General features: G+C 41.1%; 1 protein-coding gene across 5 annotated transcripts in view; it reads right to left on the reverse strand.

Moving 5' to 3' along the window:
* The window catches only part of dennd2b (DENN domain containing 2B), a 465,023-nt gene that overhangs the window by 167,658 nt on the left and 275,667 nt on the right, over positions 1-21,698 (reverse strand). For 3 of the 5 annotated variants that reach the window (XM_087996548.1, XM_087996549.1, XM_087996547.1), the window contains exons 3-4: positions 21,447-21,564; positions 19,339-20,577 (exon numbers count right to left, since the gene is read on the reverse strand). In XM_087996548.1, the coding sequence (XP_087852674.1) occupies positions 19,339-20,577; positions 21,447-21,564 (1,357 nt within the window). The remainder of the gene's footprint in view (positions 1-19,338; positions 20,578-21,446; positions 21,565-21,698) is intronic. The other 2 variants (XM_087996551.1, XM_087996550.1) reach the window with 1 other exon arrangement.

Below are 21,698 nucleotides of genomic sequence, written 5' to 3' on the forward strand. Positions count from 1 at the left end.
TAACCTCCATGCATCTGTTGCCTTCTCATCATGTGCCTGAAAGTTATGACATCTCTCCCAACTGGGCAGCATTGGAAAACCTTGGTACATTGGTCAGCCATTGTTCTTTATTACCCAGCATTATTCAAAATGACTTCAGCAACTCCATTATGCACCTTTCAATACCTTCCGATGCAGAGATTATAGGGTAGCTTTAAATGGTATTATTAAGTAATAAATAACCTTAGGCCCTCTGTAATAGGTGCAGCCAATAAACAGAATGGTTAATGTTACTGCACACAGCAGAGGGTGACATGTTGTCTGTATTATATTGAATGAGTGTGGGGCAATCACACATCATAAGCCCTACATCCATATTTGATTATTTCCAAATCCAGCTTATCCAGTATCTAAGTTTAATACATTTTTCAAGCCATCTTGCTATACATCTTCAGCTTTGGAAAAGGAACAGATTAAAATTTAATATCTTAGTAAAGAAACATATTATAATATTATAAAATGTTAGCTATTGATTAATAAAAAATAAGGTTCAAAGCCACTGCTCCATACAAACATACGATTTTGGAGCAGGAGGCTGCCATTCAACCCTTGCCACTACTCTGCCTTTCAACAAGGGGATGGCTGATCTGAATGCAACCTCAATTTTGTATTGACTATCCTGGATATCACCCCTTGCTTAACAAAAACCTTTTGCCTTAAAAATATTCAGATTCTGCTTCCACTACCTTTTCAGGAAGAGTTCCAAAGACTCATGACCCTCAGAGGAAAATCATTTTATCTCTGCTTTAAATGGATGATTCTGATTTTTGAACAACCCAGTTCTGTTCTTCCATAGCAAGAAGCATCCTCTCCACATCTACCCTATTTAGACTCCCTCAGGATCTAGTTTGTTTCAATTAATTTGCCTGTTACTCTTCTAAACTCCAGAGATACAAGGCTAGCCTGTCTCAACTTTCCTCAAAGACAAAATATAAGACAATATCCAAGGGAATCATTTCTAAACTGCTTCTATTTGTATCCTTACTTAAATAAAGGTGGTCAATACTGTATACATCACTTCAGATCTCACCAGTGTCCTGTATAACTGCAGCATGACCCCTCTATTTTTGTATTTAATTCCCCTTCCAATAAATTACTGCCTTCTATTACTTTTCCTGAACATTTGCTGTAATTGTATACCAACCTCTTGCAATTCATATACAGAACACAAAAATCTCTGATTATCAAAGCTTTATAATCTCTCACCAATTGTATTTATTTGTTATTCTTCCTGTCAAAGTAGGTAATTCACATTTCCCACATTTTGTCCACTCATTTAACCGCTCTTATTTTTTGTAGCCACATGTTCTCTTCACAACTTACTTGGTAGAAAATGATTCCATGGTAATAACTTGGTCAAAATGGAAGCAGAGAGGCTCAGCAACTACAGGCAGATTTGTCAGAGGCAGTCGATAAACTGGATTAAAAGATGGAGGTGTCCGCCAACACTGGCTCTGGCATTCTTGTGTCTGGCTGTCCCCATGGATAGGTTGGTAGTGACCATGGAGATAGAGGTCCTGCAACGTCTACCGGATACGCTGACAGACCTTTCCTTTCAGGAGGGCAACCTATTGTCCTGTTCACATACAGGTACAATAAATAATTCAGAAGGCAAATGGAATACTGGACATTATTGCTCAGAGTTCAATAATGGGGCAGTCTTGTTACAACTCTTGATACCAGGATGCTGGTAAGCTGTGTACAGCTTTCGTCACTATTTTCAAGGAAGGATCCACTGACATTGGAGGCAGTTTAAGAGAGGTTCACTCAGCTGAATCCTGGGATGAACTGACCTCTTAAATTGTCTTGTATCATGGTACTAAAATGTCTCAAAGGAATAAAATCATATGGACCTGTTCACGAAGGCTCAGTTGGATTCTCTGCCAGGGCCACCCTGCCCCTAACCTCACTACAGCCTTGGTTAATGCATGGATAAAAGGGCTTAATTCCAGTTGTGACGTGATGAGTCAATCAAGGCCACATTTCACCAAGTGTGGCATCAAGCAACCTTAGTAAAACTTGAGCAAACAGAATTAGGGAAAAACATCTCTGCTGGACAGAGTCATAGTTGGCATAAACAAAGATGTGTTGTGGTTGCCAGAATACTCCCTACCTCCAATAATAAATAACACCACCATTCAGGATAAAGCAGCTTGATTGACTGTTTGTGATTGTGATGTCAATCTGTCTCTCCATCACCGATGTTCAATACAGCGGTGTGTATCATTTACAAAGATGCACTGTAGAAATTCACCAAAGCTCCTTAGCCTATAAAACCCATGGCCACTACCTTCTCAAAGGACAAAGATAGCAAATCATAGGAATATGACCACCTGCCATGCCCATCCAAACTACTCAACATCCTGACTTGGAAACCTGTTGCTGTTCCTGCAGTGTCACTAGATCAAACTCCTGCAGCTACATCTCTCTCAGCATTGTGGTTCTGCCTACAGCACACAGACAGCAGCAGTTCAAGAAGGCAGTTCAAAATCATCTTCTAAAGGACAATTAGGGATGGGCACTAAATACAAGCTAGCCAGAAATACCCACAGTCTTGAATGAATGGATCCATTGTGGACATCATTTTTCCTAGTTCAAATGTTTAAAATCAGCCAACTTAATCTTGAGCATAAAAAAGTTGTAAGTTTCTAAACAGGAAAAGAAATAATAACACAATACACGCAAACAGTGAAATGAAAAGTGAGCCCAAGGAAAGATAAAAGTTAAGGGATACACGGATCCATCTCTGCATCACTCGTTAAGAGTAAAGAGTGAAGGGTTAATAGTTGAGCAGTTAATTTTTGACATTCTTAGCTTTGCAGGTTAGTTGAAATAGTTTTACCCGGTTCATTCTGATTGGTTTGTTCATTGGCTTCCAGCACTCACAGCAATAAAACCTTTACCTAATTGGTGGTTCTTCAACTGTGACATTCACAGCATTCTAGTGCTTGAACAAAAGCTCATACACGAGTACCTTAGGTCACAAGCTCACATTAACACCTCAGCTCACTTGTACACACAAAGCAGGGCTGAACTTGTTTTTAAACCTTGCAAGGGCAAAACATAAATGTCTCTCAACCAGACTGCTGCCTTTTCCACCACCAATATTCCCAAGCCATTACAGTTTAGTTTGTAATGCATTTCCCCCTTTGAAGCATCCTTAACACTTTTAGATGCGACATTTCAAGGCTCCCCTATGGACATCCACTGAATTTAATCTGTAGTCATCTTTCAGCTGTAACTCCTCCTATTAAAAAAAATCATGTAGGAATTAAAGGTTCGCTGTTTCAATGGGTGATCCAAACTCATGACAAACAGGACTGACCCGGCTGAGCAAAGCTCAGCCCAAGGACTGGTGCCTCATAGCAACCAACAGGCCCACACGAAATTACCAGACTGGTTGGATTTGGCTTCCACAATGGCCCAGCCCTCTGGACTGAAATCAGATGAGCTACTTGAATGACTGTGGCATTACCCCCAATGGATCACAGTCCTCCTTTCCCCTACCAAGAACTACTCCCCCTTATCTTTCACATGTGGCCATTTGTTTGAAGTCCATTCACTGTATTTGCCAAAAGCCACTGACAAAACCTAAAGGATTGAATTTGTAACATGGTGCAGTACAGTAACTGGCTCTTCAGTTCTTTCCACTGTGACAAACTGCTTGCTACTCCCTCTGCATTAAAATGTAATGCAAGTTACAAAGGCTGGCAGCCTGTAAGTCATTGTTGAAGCGCCAAGTGAGTGTGTTAAGAAAACAAGCTTACAACCACATGATGAATCTGTGCAGGTTCATGTGTCACTACATGCAAAACAACCCAACATGCAAGTCCTAAGTGTTCCTGAGTTCCAAAGTAGATTGTTCAATCCTGAAGCGCACAATTGAAGTGTGAGAATTGGCCCAAGAGCAAGCATGATGTTGTGCTGAAGCTGATGGTTTGCTGAATATAGCTTACATGGATGAAGAATGGAAGAGGGTGGTGTTTTTGGAGCATGCAAATATATTGCATTGAAGATGGCTGGACAATAGTTAGGACAGGAAGTTGGTGAACTGGTACCCACCCTAACTTACTTTTAGGGAATTTTGTCTAGTTTCTTGGGGATGGAAAGCAGAATTGGAAGTGGCAAATAAATAAGGTGGGTTGGAACGTTGATAACATGGAAATAAGGTAGTTGTCGCTCAATAATTAGAATCTGAAGTCACAATTCAAAGTTTAAGGGGAAAGGTTGCAAACATTTTTTTAATGTCGAAGTTTAACTCGTTCATCGTCTGTACTTTCTCAACTTTCATAGAATCAAAGAATCTTTACAGTGTGGAAACAGGCCATTTGGCCCAATAAGTCCACACCGACCCTCTGAAGAATATCCCACCGAGACCCATTCCCCTACCTTATTACTCTACATTTCCCTTAACTGATGCACCTAGCCTACACATTCCTGAACACTATGGGCAAGTTTAGCATGGCCAATTCACCTAACCTGCACATCTTTGGATCATGGGAGGAAACGCACGCAGACACGAAGAGAATGTGCAAACTCATAAATCTCATCTCCATCTCAAATTTAAAACATTTGGGGTAAGTTTTATAGCGATAGCAAGGGTTTTGGCCATTGGTTGAAGAGATTGTGAGAGAGCCGCACTGCCTTCTTTGGGGAAGGTTTGTTAAATTATAAATAAATCAGGACAATTGACACATCTTCAGCAGGCCTTCCGCAGAATCAACCCAGATGTGACCTACTGAGAGCTGGCAAACCATAAAGGACTGGCATTGTCAAGAGGGAAGGGGTGACTGCTGAGAAAGAGTGCACCAACTGGAGGAACCAGATCGGAGAGCATCATCGGCCAGAGATAAGTGAGGGCGGGAGAGGTTTTGTGCTGTTGGGTGAAGCACCTACTCAAGGATTCAGCTCGCACCAGGCTTCCCCTTCCCAATGCAAGATCCCTCAATCAGGCACTGAGCACTTTTTCCCACTTAGTAAACTATATATGCGTCCCTTTGCAGACACGTGGTACCCTCCTCACAACTTATTTTCCTATTTTTTGCTGCACTGCTAGCAAATTTGGTGACAATACAGTCAGTTCGTTTCTCAAATCATTCACATATAAATTACAAGTTATTGGGGTCTCAGCTCTGATCACTGGATGACCCACTAGTTACAGGTCGCTGTAAGTTAGCCGATCTTCTATCCATGCCATCAACAATACAAGTTCCAATCTTCTGCAGTAATCTTTTATATGACACCATAGCAAATGCCTTTTGGAAATCCAAATGCCCTAAACTACTGGTTCTTCTTCATTCACCCTGCTTGTTACATCATCAAAAAACTCTAATAAATTTGTTAAGCACGTTTCCTTTCACAGAAACACGAATTATGACTGTATTATAATTTCCTAAAGATCATGCTACTGTCTCTTATATAATGGATTCTAGCATTTGACCAATGACAATAACTTAAATTACCTGATCCACATAGCTTCCTGTTTTCTGTCCCTTTCCTTTCCTTTTACAGTGAGCTTACATTTGCAACTTTCCAATCTGCTCAGACCTTTCCAGAATCTAGCATTGGTTTGAAATGTTCAAATTTACAACTATTATCTTTGGCAGCCACTTCCTTTGAGATTTTAAGATGAGTACCATCAGCTGCAGGATATTTTTCATCTTTTACCCCATTAGTTTCAAGTGATTGTGAACCTCTGCCATTTCCTGGGTGATCCATCAATTCTTCATTTTCACCCTCAAATGGATCAATGCTCATCATTACTACTCTTTTTCTTTTGATATACATGTTAAAGCTTTATCTTTCATTATTTGTTATGAGAACTAAGGCATCAATAGTAATAGAGTATATCTGATTGAAAACTATAAACTTAGTGAATCATCTCATTAAAGTGACCTTGAAAATAAAAGAAGAAATAATATGTTTGAAGCAGCAATTGTTGAAACATTGTCTGGATTCAAACCTGAGGTAGGAACAAAATAAAAAGGAATATTTAAAACAAGAATAATTTTCAAAAATCTAGAAGCAAGCAGAATATAAAATCAATGCTTCACAGAAAATGGAAAAGTATCTAATATATTTATCATTAAAAGCCAATTGGCGTGCTGTAACATTGATTGTAATGATGCAAGATTTATCTAGCACCTATATTGAGACCAAATTGCAAGCATCAGACAAGACGATAGGACAATCAAACAGGTTTCAAACGAAGATGGGGTACACAGTCATTAAAATTATTAATTCAGTCTCTATTCAAAGTCAGATGTACCTACAGTGTAAAAATTGGTGGCAAGAATATAACAAACTCAAACATGTTGAATTAGAAGAAACCATACAAAATATCAAAGATCAAGAAAAATCTAAATGTTTAGAATATAGATCAAGTATGAAGATGAAAAAGACAACAACAATAGCATGAAAACAATAGATGGAACAAGTGAGAATACCGAAGCTGTGTCACATTGGGCATATATTTGGCTACTTAGGACAAGTGACAAGAAGATTTGAGCAAAGTCCAAGCATATGGGATTGGGGTAATATACTGGCATGGATTAAGAATTGTTTAGCTGAAAGGAATCAAAGAGTAGGAATAAATGTGCCTTTATAGAGTGAAATGCTTTGAAAAAAGTGGGGTACTGCAAGTATCAGAGCCTGGCAAATGTTATGTTGGCCTTCATTTCAAGAAGGTTTGAGTACAGGAACAAAAACATCTTACTGCAGTTATACAGGGTTTTGGTAAAACCATATGGAGCACTTTTTTGCAGTTTTGATCTTTTATCTTAGAAAAGGTATTCATCAACTATTTGGATGAGGGCATCAACGATAATATTTTCAAGCTTACCAATGACACAAAACTAGCTGACATTGAGCATGATAAGAAGGTAAAGAGCCTTCAAGAGGATTTGGACAAGTTGAATGAGTGGACAAATGCATGGCAGAGGCAGCCTAAGTGGATTAGTGTGGTTATTCATTTCAGTAGGATAAACATAATGGCGATTATTATTTCAATGGGGATAGATTTGTAATTTTTGATATTAAAAAAAAAGGGACCTGCGTGTCCTTGTACAGCAGTCACTGAAAGGAAGGATGAAGGTGCAATAAAACAGCTAGGAAGACGAATGTTATGTTGGCCTTCATTCAAGAAGGTTTGAGTACAGGAAGAACATCTTACTGCAGTTATACAAGGCTTTGGTGAGACCACATGGAGTAATGTTTTTGCAGTTTTGATCTTTTATCTCAGAAAAGATATAGTTTCCATACAGGAAGTGCAGTGAAAGTTCACCAGATTGATATCTGGGATGGCAGATTTGCAACATGGGGAGAGATTTGGTCAACTAGACCTGTATTCACTAGTGTTTAGAAGAATTAAAGGATTTCATTGAAATGCATCAATTCATGATGGGCTGGATAGACCAGAAGTAGGGACTGTGTTTTTTCTGGCCAGAATGGGGGCATCCACAACAAGGGGTTACAATCTCATGATCAGCCATTTCAGACTGAAATAAGGAAAAATCTGTTCATGCAGAAGGTGTTGAACCTGTGGTACTCAAATCGTTCAATTTCCAAATCATGAAAAGATGTGGAGGCTAGCACTTAATATCATGAAGAAAGAAATGCACAGGTTTCTAGACACATAATTTTAAAAATGAAGAGAGGTTGAGACAGAGGTGCTGAGCAAATTGCTTCAAGCCATTAAAGTAATTGCTTGTGAGGCCTTAGGCTTTTTTTTAAAAAACAAGTTGGAACAATAGAAGCAGCCTGAATGGGTGGGGACAAGCACCCACAGAACCAGGATTTTTAGTTTACCTTTCAGCAGTTGCTGGGGTGTTGAAGTTGATTGTTGAAGCTTTCTTTCCCCCCCTTCTGCTACAACCAAAAGCTGAGGGTTTCTGCCCGCTGCTAAAATTATATGTGAGACAATCTATTGTACTGACTTTGCCTTTGCCAAGGATGTGCTTATGGGATGTTACTATATTGGCACAGTTACTGAATGGGTTATTATTTTGTTAAGTATTTTGATGGAGTTACAATTAAACTGATTCTTTTGTTGGATTTGTAATTTAACTACAGCCTATGAACAAAGTATGTGTTGCTTCAAATTGCATCTGGAACACAATGCCTGGCACCTGCCTTTAAAATAAGAAACCATTAGCATCTAGGCTATGTCCTTAGCATGTTTTGAGGGGGTTTGGTCCAGTCTATAACACATGAAATTGCAAAAGCAAAAAGAACTAATTAAAAAGTGACATCCAACAAATAAAATGGCAGTGTTTTGACCATTTGTTGAGCTCTAAATAGTGACACAGTGCACTGCTAGGTCGCAAAGCAGAGAACAGAAAGAGGGGGTGATCTAAGTGTAGTTGGATGACATTAAAAATGGTGAAGATGAGCTGCTGGGACATACGAGAATGGCACAAGGTAGATACCTGACAACCTGGTAAGAGTGGCTGCAAGCAGAGACAGGGAAGAGTGTTTTTTTTATTGTCTTATTTCTTGCTAGTTTCCTCTTACAATCCATCTTTTCTCTTTTTTTTTTCTTAGTTATCTTTTGTTGGTTTCTAATCTTTTTTCTGTTTTACGGCTGACCACCAATGTTTGCAGCATTGTATCCTTTATACTTTCCAAGCAATGTTAATATCTGAATTGGATTCTTTATTCCTTTTCTTGGATTCCAGTCTTAAACAAACTAATTTAGTAACAATTGTATCAAGTCAAACTTTGGTACTTTTATTTGTAAATGAAAACTTGCGCTTTAAATGATCTATGTATGATCTTGCCTTTTAGAGATTCAACATGCAGTCCTAAGACCATCGAAATATACGTTAACTATGAATCAGTAATTGCCATAAAAAAAATTTAAATCAAAAGGATTGAATTGACTGGAGCAATTCAGGAACCGTATGCTAGTTTTTTTGTAGACAAGGCAGCAGAATTTCTCCTTCGATTCCCAAATATACATTTGGCAAACTTTACTTAATTAAAAAAAAAGCCGGTTATTGTGAAACAATATATCTTTTCCATGAAGTGGAAACAATAAAGATCACTGGCTGAGATAAGCAATGCCCCAGATGTTTCAGGATTGTCAAAGATTATTAAGAATTCAACAAAGAAAGTAAAACAGGAATTTCTGGAGGTAATCAGAAGGTCTGGAAACATCTGTGAAGAGAAACCAAGTGAATATTTCAAGTTGAATATGACTTCATAAGAAAATAAAATTCTGTATGGATACATTTTAATTTTTACCTGGACTATCGCAGAGAACGCTGGGTTAGTTCAGCATTAAGTGAGCGTGAGGGAAAGCTCTTACATATACTGAGTGGTTAGCATCTGTAATGCACTACCTGAAAGTGCAGTGAAGGCAGATTTAGTTGTAGCTTTCAAAAGGGAATTTAAAAATCTGAAGAGAAAACAATTGCTTGGCTGCAGGGAGAAGACAGAGAACTGTGTCTAGCTGGGTGGCTCTTGCAGAGAACAAGCACACACAGAATGGGTCAAATGACCTCCTCTGAGGTACAACCATTAAGAAATGAGACAGAAACAAAAGTGTTGCGGTGTACATTTTAGCACCAGGTCCATAATGGAGCCAACTAGATGGACTGGCTGTTCTTTCTTATTTCAATCCTCGGACTTATAGTTTTATGACTGTTTGGAAGACATTGAGAAGTATATCTGATTAACAAGTTAAAATGGTTTTGCTTTGAACCAAATTCCTCCTTTTTGAAGTAGTAGTTGTTTAGATGGCTGGAAGGATGAAGTGTCTTTGTGCGCATATTCAAATCTAATATCCTGACAGAGAAGTTATGTATATCTGGAGCTAGTAACAAAGTTAAAAGCAATTTTAAATGCAATCTAAAACAAAACAGATTAATATAAACATTTATATATCTATCAGTATCCACTACCTGCCTTTCTATTCGGCAGTCAGAATCGGAAAATAACCTCTGGTAAGACAGTTTGTGGGAGTGCTGAGAAATGGGGTGCATGTCAGTTCTGTTAGGATTATATTCCATGGAAAGACTGGTAAATTCTAGTGAGTAGCCATGGGCAACTATTCCAAAGTTTTGAGATCCATGTTTAGAATTTACTTATGTATTATAAACAGCAGAAATAATTTCTTTAAATACTTTTGACAGGAGGTAAGAATTTGTTCAAAGAAACAACAAATTTAGTGGAAGCACTTCTGTGATTGCAATGAAAAGTAACAGCGCAAAATTAGGTTGGTCCTCAACTTCCTTGAGAGGTTTCTCTCGGTTCTTGCCACACCTCCAAATCTGAGCTTTTATGGCTACCTTTGCCAAATGGTTGTGGCTAACAAGAGTGGTGTCCTGTGCTCAAAAATTGTTGTTCTCTAACTTCACGAGAAACAACAAAAAAATGGAAGTCTGCATACTTTGAGATATTGCAACTTTTAGAGGAACACAATTAGCCACAGTAAGGTGCATCCAAAGATAAGGAAATGAATGTTTCTTGTTAAAATACATTCTGAATCACCTTTCACAGAGACCTAAAAAGAGAACTCAATGGGTGTTCCTGGAGAAAGGCCCCCCTGACTCCTGTGCAGTACAGATGGAGAGCTGCACTATTGGAAGTCACATCTTTTGGATAAGGTGGGAACGGTGGGTGACATGGATGGATCGAAAAGATGCCATGATACAATAGTGAAGGAAACCAGGTGAATTATCCTGGTGTACAGACCAATATTTATCCATAAATCAACATTGGAAAAGCAGATCTAATAATTTCTAAATTACTGTCTGTGGAAATTTGCTGTGCATGTATTACACAATATACTTCAGAAGTACTTTATTGGCTGTAGAGCACTTTGAGGCATCCAGTTGTTATGAAAAGCAATATATAAACATACGCCTTTCATTTTGTCTGAGCCAAGACAGAGGCACAGGGTTTCATGGGGAGTTGGATTGAGGATTGAGCCTGAAGACTCCAAAGGTCCCCGATGGATAGCAGATGTTATATTTTCTGATAGCATCGAATAGGTATGCTTCCAACATTTACCACAGATCATAGAAATGCAGGGATATCATAGAATCCCAATGGTGAAGAGCATCCCATGCAGACCACAACGCCCTCCCCACCCTATCCTCATAACCTGACATTTCCCACAGCTAAGGCACCTAACCTGCATATCTTTTGGGCTGGGGGAGGAAACTGCAGTACCTGAGGAAACCCATGCACAAAGGGGCTGAACGAACAAACTCCACACAGATAGTTAGCAGAGGCTGGAACTGACTTAGGGTCGCTAGCGCTGTGAGGCTGCAGTGCAAACCATTGAGTCACCATTCGACTCCCTGTAAGAATATGGGAGCACAAAGCCTCAGGAAAACCAATTTACCTTCCAATTACTCTTGTCAAGTCAGGCCTGGAAAATGGGTGTGGCCATTAATTTTAGACATGCAATCAGGTAAGAGGCTGAGTTCTTATAAGATAACTTTTAAAATAAATTAGTGGGCTAAAGAAGTACAAGGTGTGACAGAATTCCAAAGAAGAATTACTGCCATGATAAGGCATATCACCAATCTGTTCGGGATCCATATTTTTCAAAAGAATTCCTTCAGGGCTCAGAAGAGTCATAGAGATGTACAGCATGGAAACAGACCCTTCGATCCAACCCGTCCATGCCGACCAGATATCCCAACCCAATCTAGTCCCACCTGCCATCACCCGGCCCATATCCCTCCAAACCCTTCCTATTCATATACCCATCCAAATGCCTCTTAAATGTTGCAGCCTCCACCACTTCCTCTGACAGCTCAATCCATATACATACCACCCTCTGCTTGAAAACATTGTCCCCTAGGTCTCTTTTATATCTTTCCCCTCTCACCCCAAAACCTATGCCCTCTAGTTCTGGACTCCCCCACCTCAGGGAAAAGATTTTGCCTATTTGCCCTATCCATGCCCCTCATAATTTTGTAAACCTCTATAAGTTCACCCCTCAGCCTCCGACGTTCTAGGGAAAACAGCCCCAGCCTGATCAGCCTCTCCCGATAGCTCAAATCTTCCAACCCTAGCAACATCCTTGTAAATCTTTTCTGAATCCTTTCAAGTTTCACAACATCCTTCCGATAGGAAGGAGACCAGAATTGCATGCAATATTCCAACAGTGGCCTAACCAACGTCCTGTACAGCAGCAACATGACTTCCCAACTCCTGTACTTAATACTCTGACCAATAAAGGAAAGTATACCAAACGCCGCCTTCACTATCCTATCTACCTGCGACTCCACTTTCAAAGAGCTATGAACCTGCACTCCAAGGTGTCTTTGTTCAGCAACATTCCCTAGGACCTTACCATTAAGTGTATAAGTCCTGCTAAGATTTGCTTTTCCAAAATGCAGCACCTCACATTTATCTGAATTAAACTCCATCTGACACTTCTCAGCCCATGGGCCCATCTGGTCAAGATCCTGTTGTAATCTGAAGTAATCTTCTTCGCTGTCCACTACACCTCCAATTTTGGTGTCATCTGCAAACTTACTAACTATACCTCTTATGCTTGCATCCAAATCATTTATGTAAATGACAAAAAGTAGAGGACCCAGCACCGATCCTTGTGGCACTCCACTGGTCACAGGCCTCCCGTCTGAAAAACATCCCCACACTACCACCCTCTGTCTTCTACCTTTGAGCCAGTATCCAAATGGCTAGTTCTCCCTGTATTACAACAGATCTAACCTTGCTAATCAGTCTCCCTTGGGGAACCTTGTTGAATGCCTTACTGAACTCCAGATATCACATCTACCACTCTGCCTTCAACAATCCTCTTTGTTACTTCTTCAAAAAACTCAATCATGTTTATGAGACCTGATTTCCCACACACAAAGCCATGTTGACTATCCCTAATCAGTCCTTGCCTTTCCAAATACATGTACATCCTGTCCCTCAGGTTTCCCTCCAACAACTTGCTCACCACCGACATCAGGCTCACTGGTCTATAGTTCTCTGGCTTGTCCTTACCACCCTTCTTAAACAGTGGCACCACGTTAGCCAACCTCCAGTCTTCTGGCACTTCACCTGCGACTATCGATGATATAAATATCTCAGCAAGAGGCCCAGCAATCACTTCCCTAGCTTCCCACAGAGTTCTAGGGTACACTTGATCAGGTCCTGGGGATTTATCCACCTCTACCCGTTTCAAGACATCCAGCATTTCCTCTGTAATATGCACATTTTGCAAGGAGTCACCATCTATTTCCCAACAGTCTATATCTTCCATATCCTTATCCACAGTAAATACTGATGCAAAATACTCATTTCGTCTCTCCCCCACTTTCTGCGGCTCCACACAAAGTCCGCCTTGCTGATCTTTGAGGGGCCCTATTATCTCCCTAGTTACCCTTTTGTCCTTAATGTATTTGTAAAATCTTTTGGGATTCTCCTTAATTCTATTTGCCAAACCTACCTCATATCCCCTTTTTGCCCTCCTGATTTCCCTGTTAAGTATACTCCTACTGCCTTTATACTCTTCGAAGGATTCACTCGATCTATCCTGTCTATACCTGACATATGCTTCCTTCTTTTTCTTAACCAAACCCTCAACTTCTTTAGTCATCCAGCATTTCCTATACCTACCAGCCTTTCCTTTCTACCTGACAGGAATATACTTTTTCTGGATTCTCGTTATCTCATTTCTGAAGGCTTGCCATTTTCCAGCCGTCCGTTTACCTGCGAACATCTGCCCCCAATCAGCTTTCGAAAGTTATTGCCTAATACCATCAATATTGGCCTTTCTCCAATTTAGAGCTTCAACTTTTAGATCTGGTCTACCCTCTTTCATCACTATTTTAAATCTAATAGAAATATGGTCGCTGGCCCCAAAGTGCTCCCCCACCGACACCTCAGTCACCTGCCCTGCCTTATTTCCCAAGAGTAGGTCAAGTTTTGAACCTTCTCTAGTAGGTACATCCACATACTGAATCAGAAAATTTTCTTGTACACACTTAACAAATTCCTCTCCATCTAAACCCTTAACACTATGGCAGTCTCAGTCTACGTTTGGAAAGTTAAAATCCTCCACCATAACCACCCCATTATTCTTACAGATAGCTGAGATCTCCTTACAAGTTTGTTTCTCAATTTCCCTCTGACTATTAGGGGGTCTGTAATAAAATCCCAATAAGGTTATCATCCCTTTCTTATTTCTCAGTTCCACCCAAATAACTTCCCTGGATGTATTTCCGGGAATATCCTCCCTCAGCACAGCTTTAATGTTATCCCTTACCAAACACACCACTCCCCTTCCTCTCTTGCCTCCCTTTCTATCCTTCCTGTAGCATTTATATCCTGGAACATTAAGCTGCCATCCTGTCCATCCCTGAGCCATGTCTCTGTAACTGCTATGATATCCCAGTTCCATGTTCCTAACCATGCCCTGAGTTCATCTGCCTTCCCTGTTTGGCCCATGCATTGAAATAAATGCAGTTTAATTTATTAGTCCTACCTTGACCCTGCCTGCCCTGACTGTTTGACTCACTTCTGTTCTCAACTGTACCAGTCTCAGATTGATCTCTTTCCTCACTATCTCCCTGGGTACCACCACACCCCTCCCCCCACCGCCAACCTCCCCACCCCTCCCCCCACCCCCACCCCACCCCTCCCCCCCCCCCCCCTCCCCAATGTACCCCTCATTGCATTAGAGCGAGTCTCAATACCAGAAATGTGGCTCTTCATGCTACGTTCCCCTGAGAATCCATCACCCCCTACATTTTCTAAAACAGCATACCTGTTTAAAATGGCTATAGCCACAAAAGACTCCAGCACTAGCTGCCTACCTCTCTTACCTTTCCTGGAGTTAACCCATCTATGTGACTGTATCTGAGATTTGCCCCCCTTCCTATAACTGCCATTCATCACATACTGTTGCAAATTTCTCACTGCTTCTAACTGTCTCTCCAACCGATCCATTCGATCTGATAAGATTCACAACCAACAGTAGTTTTGGCATTTATAATCGGCAGTAACCCTTAAACTCTATTTAAACTCCCACATCAGACAAGTAGTGCATATCACTCTACTAAAGGTCATTTTTGCTCCTTCACAATCTACAGACCCAGAAGAATAAACCCCGTCTTATTCCTCTACAAACACTGCTCCAGGTTAAATTAATAGTTATGGCTTTTATTTTAAGTTTAATCAAGAGACATATCTCCAAAAACATATAATCAAGAAAGAACCCACTCTACTCATTACTGCAGACTTTCTGTCGGCCACACTTAAAACAACAAATAACTTATCTGATTCGGTGCTGTGAACTTCACCCAACAGTTCCTCCAAGATCAGTTGTGAATTTCAATATTGCTTAATTTTCCCAGATGCACTCCAATGTCCAGCAATACATGAATTCAAACAGCAAAGGCAGCATAAGTTTCTTTCTCGCTCTCTTTCTCTCTCTCTCTCTCCTGTACTGACCACACCACGTGCTTCCTTTGTCTGTTCTTCTCCCTTTTAAAATTGCTGTTGTTTTGACTTTTTTTTCCAAAGTTCCAAAACAATGCAACAGCATATAAAACAGTAATTGCTGCTCCTGGAATTCGAGGAAATCACCTCAAACACCTAAAATACCTCAAAAAAGGAGCAGCTGTTACAGCCAAAAACTTTACCTGTCCTCCATCTTGGATTACCGGGAAGAGAAACAAAAATTGTGAAATAACAACGTACAATTAAATAGTGTAACTGATGTAAAAAAAAATTCCAGGTTGTTCTGGGAATAGCAATCAGTCAAAAATGGAGGCCAAGTCAAAGCAGATATCTGGGGTCACTCATGGTTTGGTAAAAGTGGTGGGTTGTAAAGAAGGTATTAAAAGGAAGAAGGGTGGGTGAGTAGGATTATTATTAACTTGGAAAAAAGCCAAAGGTTACATTTTATGAGTTTGTGTAGTCAGCTGAGTGTTTTATCTGCCAGCAGCGTATGCCAGCGAATGGATGGGAAAATCCTAGGCTGAGTGCCAGTTATTTCCTGATACATGCTGCTACTCAATGAAGCTCCCTGCTGGCAATACAAACTCAAATAATTGGCTCAGGTTTGTTTATAAAAATGACATGGCCAACAAAATAATAACACACAATGACCCATGCAAGAACTTGTCTACAACAAGAGACTTGCATTAGACAACTCTCGTGCAACTTTGTGACTAATTGCACTTACATAGCCTTGCAGTGAATGAGAGAGATTCCTTTCGAAAGGGTTGCAAAGCCATGATAAAGCTGAACCTCTTTCTAAAAATGCATTAAAGAATTTTAAAGTGACATAAACATTTTCTTCAAAAAAATGAAAAGTACATAAAGTGCTTATCGTTACTTTTAAGACATCTTAACTGCATATCATAAGTGCTTCCTGGAAGTACAGTTATACAAAAGATGCTCAAAGTACAGTTTGTCAGGGAGAGAGGAATTATGCAAACCCAAATAAAATCAATAGCAAGTTAAGGCTTGTACATCTTGCAGATCAGTATCAAATGTAAAAACGCAAATCAGGAAAATTTTAGGATAAATCAGCCAAAACACCACCAATAAAATGAAGAAGAGTATACCTGTTGCTTGAAGTCACTGCAGGCAAATAGAAAATTTGCATTAACAGCAAATGCAACTGAACCAAGCCCAACACACAGATTCTCTTGAATAAGTGAGCAGTTTTGTTTTAAACTACTTGAGTCATTCTCTGAAGACTGTGGAATAAATGCAATAACACTTACATTGCATTGGGCTGAAAGGTATCCAAAATAGGTGTTGAGAACTGTATTATGAACGTCATGGAGGAGGAAGTGTCAATATAAACCAAATATTACTCAACACTTTTCTTAATTGGCACGGGGTTGTGAGGGTGCAACTGAAGTGGTTTCCAAACCTTGAGGGATCTCAATGGATCTTAAATCAAGGACCAAAAGTATAATCTTCGAGGAGAAAGTGAGGAATGCAGGTGCTGAAGATCAGAGCTGAAATAGTGTTGCTGGAAAAGCAGCATCCAAGGAGCAGGAGAATCGACGTTTTGGGCATGAGCCCGTCTTCAGGAATGAGGAAAGTGTGTCCAGCAGGCTAAGATAAAAGGTAGGGAGGAGGGACTTGGGATGGGGCGTTGGAAATGCGATAGGTGGAAGGAGGTCAAGGTGAGGGTGATAGGCCGGAGTGGGGATGAGGGCGGAGAGGTCAGGAAGAAGATTGCAGGTTAGGAAGGCGGTGCTGAGTTCGTGGGATTTGGCTGAGACAAGGTGGGGGGAGGGGAAATGAGGAAACTGGAGAAATTCATCCACCCACTCCCACAGCTACCTAGATTACATCTCCTCCCACCCTGCCCCCTGTAAAAACGCCATCCCATATTCCCAATTCTTTCGTCTCCACCGCATCTGCTCCCAGGAGTACCAGTTCCAATACCGAACAACCCAGATGGCCTCTTTCTTCAAAGACCGCAATTTTCCCCCAGACGTGATCGACGATGCCCTCCACCGCATCTCCTCCACTTCCTGCTCCTCTGCCCTTGAGCCCCACCCCTCCAATTTCCACCAGGACAGAATCCCACTGGTCCTCACCTACCACCCCACCAACCTCCATATACATCGTATCATCCTCCATCATTTCCGCCACCTCCAAACGGACCCCACCACCAGGGATATATTTCCCTCCCCTCCCCTATCAGCGTTCCGAAAAGACGACTCCCTCCGTGACTCCCTCATCAGGTCCACACCCCCTACCAACCCAACCTTCACTCCTGGCACCTTTCCCTGCAACCGCAAGAAATGCAAAACTTGCGCCCACACTTCCCCCCTTACTTCCCTCCAAGGCCCCAAGGGACACTTCCATATCCGCCACAAATTCACCTGCACCTCCACACACATCATTTACTGCATCCGCTGCACACGATATAGCCTCCTGTATATTGGGGAGACAGGCCGCCTACTTGCGGAACGTTTCAGAGAGCACCGCTGGGACACCCAGACCAACCAACCCAACCACCCCGTGGCTCAACACTTCAACTCCCCCTCCCACTCCACCAAGGACATGCAGGTCCTTGGACTCCTCCATCGCCAGACCATAGCAACATGACGGCTGGAGGAAGAGCACCTCATCTTCTCCTAGGAACCCTCCAACCACAAGGGATGAACTCAGATTTCTCCAGTTTCATTTCCCCTCCCCCCCACCTTGTCTCAGTCAAATCCCTCGAACTCAGCACCGCCTTCCTAACCTGCAATCTTCTTCCTGACCTCTCCGCCCCCACCCCCACTCCGGTCTATCACCCCCCCTTGACCTCCTTCCACCTATTGCATTTACAACGCCCCTCCCTCAAGTCCCTCCTCCCTACTTCTTATCTTAGCCTGCTGGACACACTTTCCTCATTTCTGAAGAAGGGCTTATGCCCGAAACGTCGATTCTCCTGCTCCTTGGATGCTGCCTGACCTGCTGCGCTTTTCCAGCAACACATTTTCAGCACCAAAAGTATAATAGCTGGCACAGAGCAGATGTTGAACATATAGGCTCATCATGAATTTTACTAAATACAGTCGATTCTGCTATAACACGTGTTTCTTAATGCAAATTGCTTTAACGCGATTGAAGGATTAAGACCGTTGTTTGGAGAATGCGAACTTTCCTTACCTGCATTGGCTATAATGCGATTTTGGCTCCATTAGTTTAAATGGTGTGGCTATTGCACAATTTTCTATGACACAAGATCACACAACAGAGCTATCGTGTTATATCAGAACCGATTGTAATGAGAATTACAATCTCTCTCAGTGTGAGACTGCAGTACATATGTCTGTATGCATCAAGGTGAGTACCCCATAATCATATTTCAGTACCAGTAATGTTGATGGTATTCAGTAATTCTCAAAGACGTATGGTATGCTGCTCAACTAACCTATGGGAGACATTGATTCCTAAACCGTGCAATGTTCAGACTTCAGTGATTAATGGATAGGATTAAATTTCAAAGGATTTCAATTTCTGCTGTAGAAGAAAGGTTGCCACGGCAACGCCGCTACCAATAAGAGGTGTCCACTTGACAGCCAATCAGCACTCATGTAATACAGTATAAATTTTGTTTTCCCTTTGCTTTGTATTGCTTGAAAATTATCCTGTTGAATGCAAGATGAAAAATTTTGACAAAGTTTGTCTTTTTCAGCAATACTCACATTCTGTGGTACCAAATGACTATTACCTTATCGCTGTATTATATATGATAGGTCCTGGTGTCATTCATTATGAACAATTCTACTTTTAATAAATATTACTGACAAGAGGTGATAATGCTTTTGCACTGTAAATGTGATAGTAAAGATGCAAGTTTACCTGTTATGGATTTTCCTGTGAAGGTTTGAATCTTTTTTCTGCCTCCGGGTGACAGGTGGAGCAGGAGTTGATGGGAGAGGTGGAGGAGAAGTGGGAGTTGAGGATGGAGGTAGATTGTTGCTAGGAGAGCTCCTATGGTTTTTATCTGCTTCATACTCAAAGGTGCGTTTTGGCTTTGGCACAGGATTCACCACAATGCTGGGCAGACTTTCAGCCGGTGGTTCAGGTTTGTGGTAGGAGCTTTCAGAGTTATGACTAAGCTGCTGCTTTGACATAGTTTTCTCAATCACAGGGTCAGGCTCCGGCTCTGTTAACACAGAGCTAACACTCCCTCTCTGTGTTGTACTCCCAGGCTCCTTAATATCTTCTGACACACTTGGAATGAAAGACTTTTTTTTCAGTCTTTCCCTCCCATAGCAGCTGCTGGGCAACTGAGGAAGGTCCTTATTGGGGCTCTCCTTGAGAGCTTGCTCAATTTTCTGAATCCTGCTCAATACAGCAGATGTCTGTTTTTTTGGATGTTCTTTACTACATAAACTGGAAGGCTGGTTCTTACCAAACAACCTTTCATGTCTGGCAAATGACTCTTTATCAGATGCATCATCTTCAGTCTCGGGGTACGAGCACTCGGAGAATGACCTACTCATTCTCTTGAATCCTGTGAGATCAAAGGTCTTCTCACTGCACGGTGAGGGCAGCATGCTAGGGCAGCCCTCACTACTAGCTCTGTCTCCTACTTTCCTCTTCTCCAACATTAGGTTCCGCCTGGGTGACATTTCCTTTCTGCATTCCCATTCCGAAATCTTCTGCCTAATGTCAACAGTCTGAGAGCGAATGCCGGCCCGACTGAAGGATAGGTTCCGGAAGGTAGAAGCAGGTGCCAAAGACAGGGTGCTCCGGTTAAGTTGGTTGGTGCCTATCCCATCACCTGGCCCTTCTTGGCACTCTTCCTGTGATTGTATCTGGTCTCGGATTCCTTCAACTGTGGTGCCTGGCAGGTGTGTATCTAAACATCCAATACTCACAGCTTTCAGTAAAGGACTTTTGGAATCAATACTACATGAATGAAGAAAACTGCTTCTTGGTGTTGCTCCTCCTGATCCACAATCCCTCAGACTCAGTCGTGGAGCTGAAATATGAGCACATCTAGTAGATCTATAGGAGTCTTCACTGTCACTTAATGGGTATGCTGAGCTTCTTACCGGCAATGAAAGTGTGGTTGGGCACACTGAATGACGCCTGTAAAAAAGAAATTCCATTAAAACAATGAAAAAGACAGAAAAATCATACATAATACACAAATTGTACATCAGTTTTATTATATTTGTTCAGTTTTCGACTTCTGTTAATAACTGAAATAACACCCCTCACTTACAGGATACCATCTCATCAATAAAGAAGAAAGAAATCTACTAGGCAGTGATGATAGCTAAATGGGAAATAATAGAGAAGATAGGCTAGGGCACCAAAAGACCATGGAGGGATATTGGGAAGATTTTTGAAATTAGGGAGAGAGTTAGCAAATAGAGCAAGATTTCAACAAGCTGCACAGTCCTCTTCAGTACCAATGATACTGATAAAACTAAGAAAGATGTTCTGCTGAGAGACCATGAGCAGTTAGGAACTAAACTGAAAACATGAAATCATGAAGGTAATAATCTCTGCATTACTATTTGAACCCATGAACAAACTGGCATCAAGAAATTAAGACAGGAGAGTTGAATGCTTGACTCGAAGTCTGGCATGAGAGCAATGTGCTTCAGATCTTGGGCAGAGGTGCCAGAATGGTGGAAACAGAGACCTGCACTTTTGGGATGACAATCACCTGATTCCCACTGAGATGAGTATCCTGGCAAGTCATAGAACTCTGTTTGTGGAGAGGGATTTCAATATGACTAAGGAAGTTAAGCGTGCTATCAAATTTAAGGAGAACACACTAAATGCTTTAAAGATTGGTGAAAGGCCAGAAAAGATTAGGAAAGCAGCAAACAATGACTATATAAAAAAAAAATGGAATGTCATGTATAATAGGAAACTAACAAGAAGTATAAAAACAGATAATAAAGTCAAATCTAAAAAGGAAAAGAACAGCTAAAGTAAGCATTCACCCTTTACAGTGCGAGATTGGACACAGCTGTGCAGCCACTCTCAGTTTCTGCACATGGTTGATGTGCTGGTGCATTAACATCTGGTTCCTGAAGCTGCTGCCACAGATGGACCTTAGAGCTGAAAAACATTATAGGATTGTGAGATTGGAGAATTATTAATGCTAAGTGAGGAAATGGCAGAGGCTTTGAACAAGTCCTTTATAGCTATCTTCATAGGAGAAGACACCAAAAACATCCCAAGTATCGTCAAAA

The sequence above is a fragment of the Chiloscyllium plagiosum genome, unplaced genomic scaffold (assembly GCF_037043375.1).
Source record: "Chiloscyllium plagiosum isolate Xiang-an unplaced genomic scaffold, Cpla_swu_hap1 HiC_scaffold_18, whole genome shotgun sequence".
In the NCBI taxonomy this organism is placed as follows: domain Eukaryota; kingdom Metazoa; phylum Chordata; class Chondrichthyes; order Orectolobiformes; family Hemiscylliidae; genus Chiloscyllium; species Chiloscyllium plagiosum.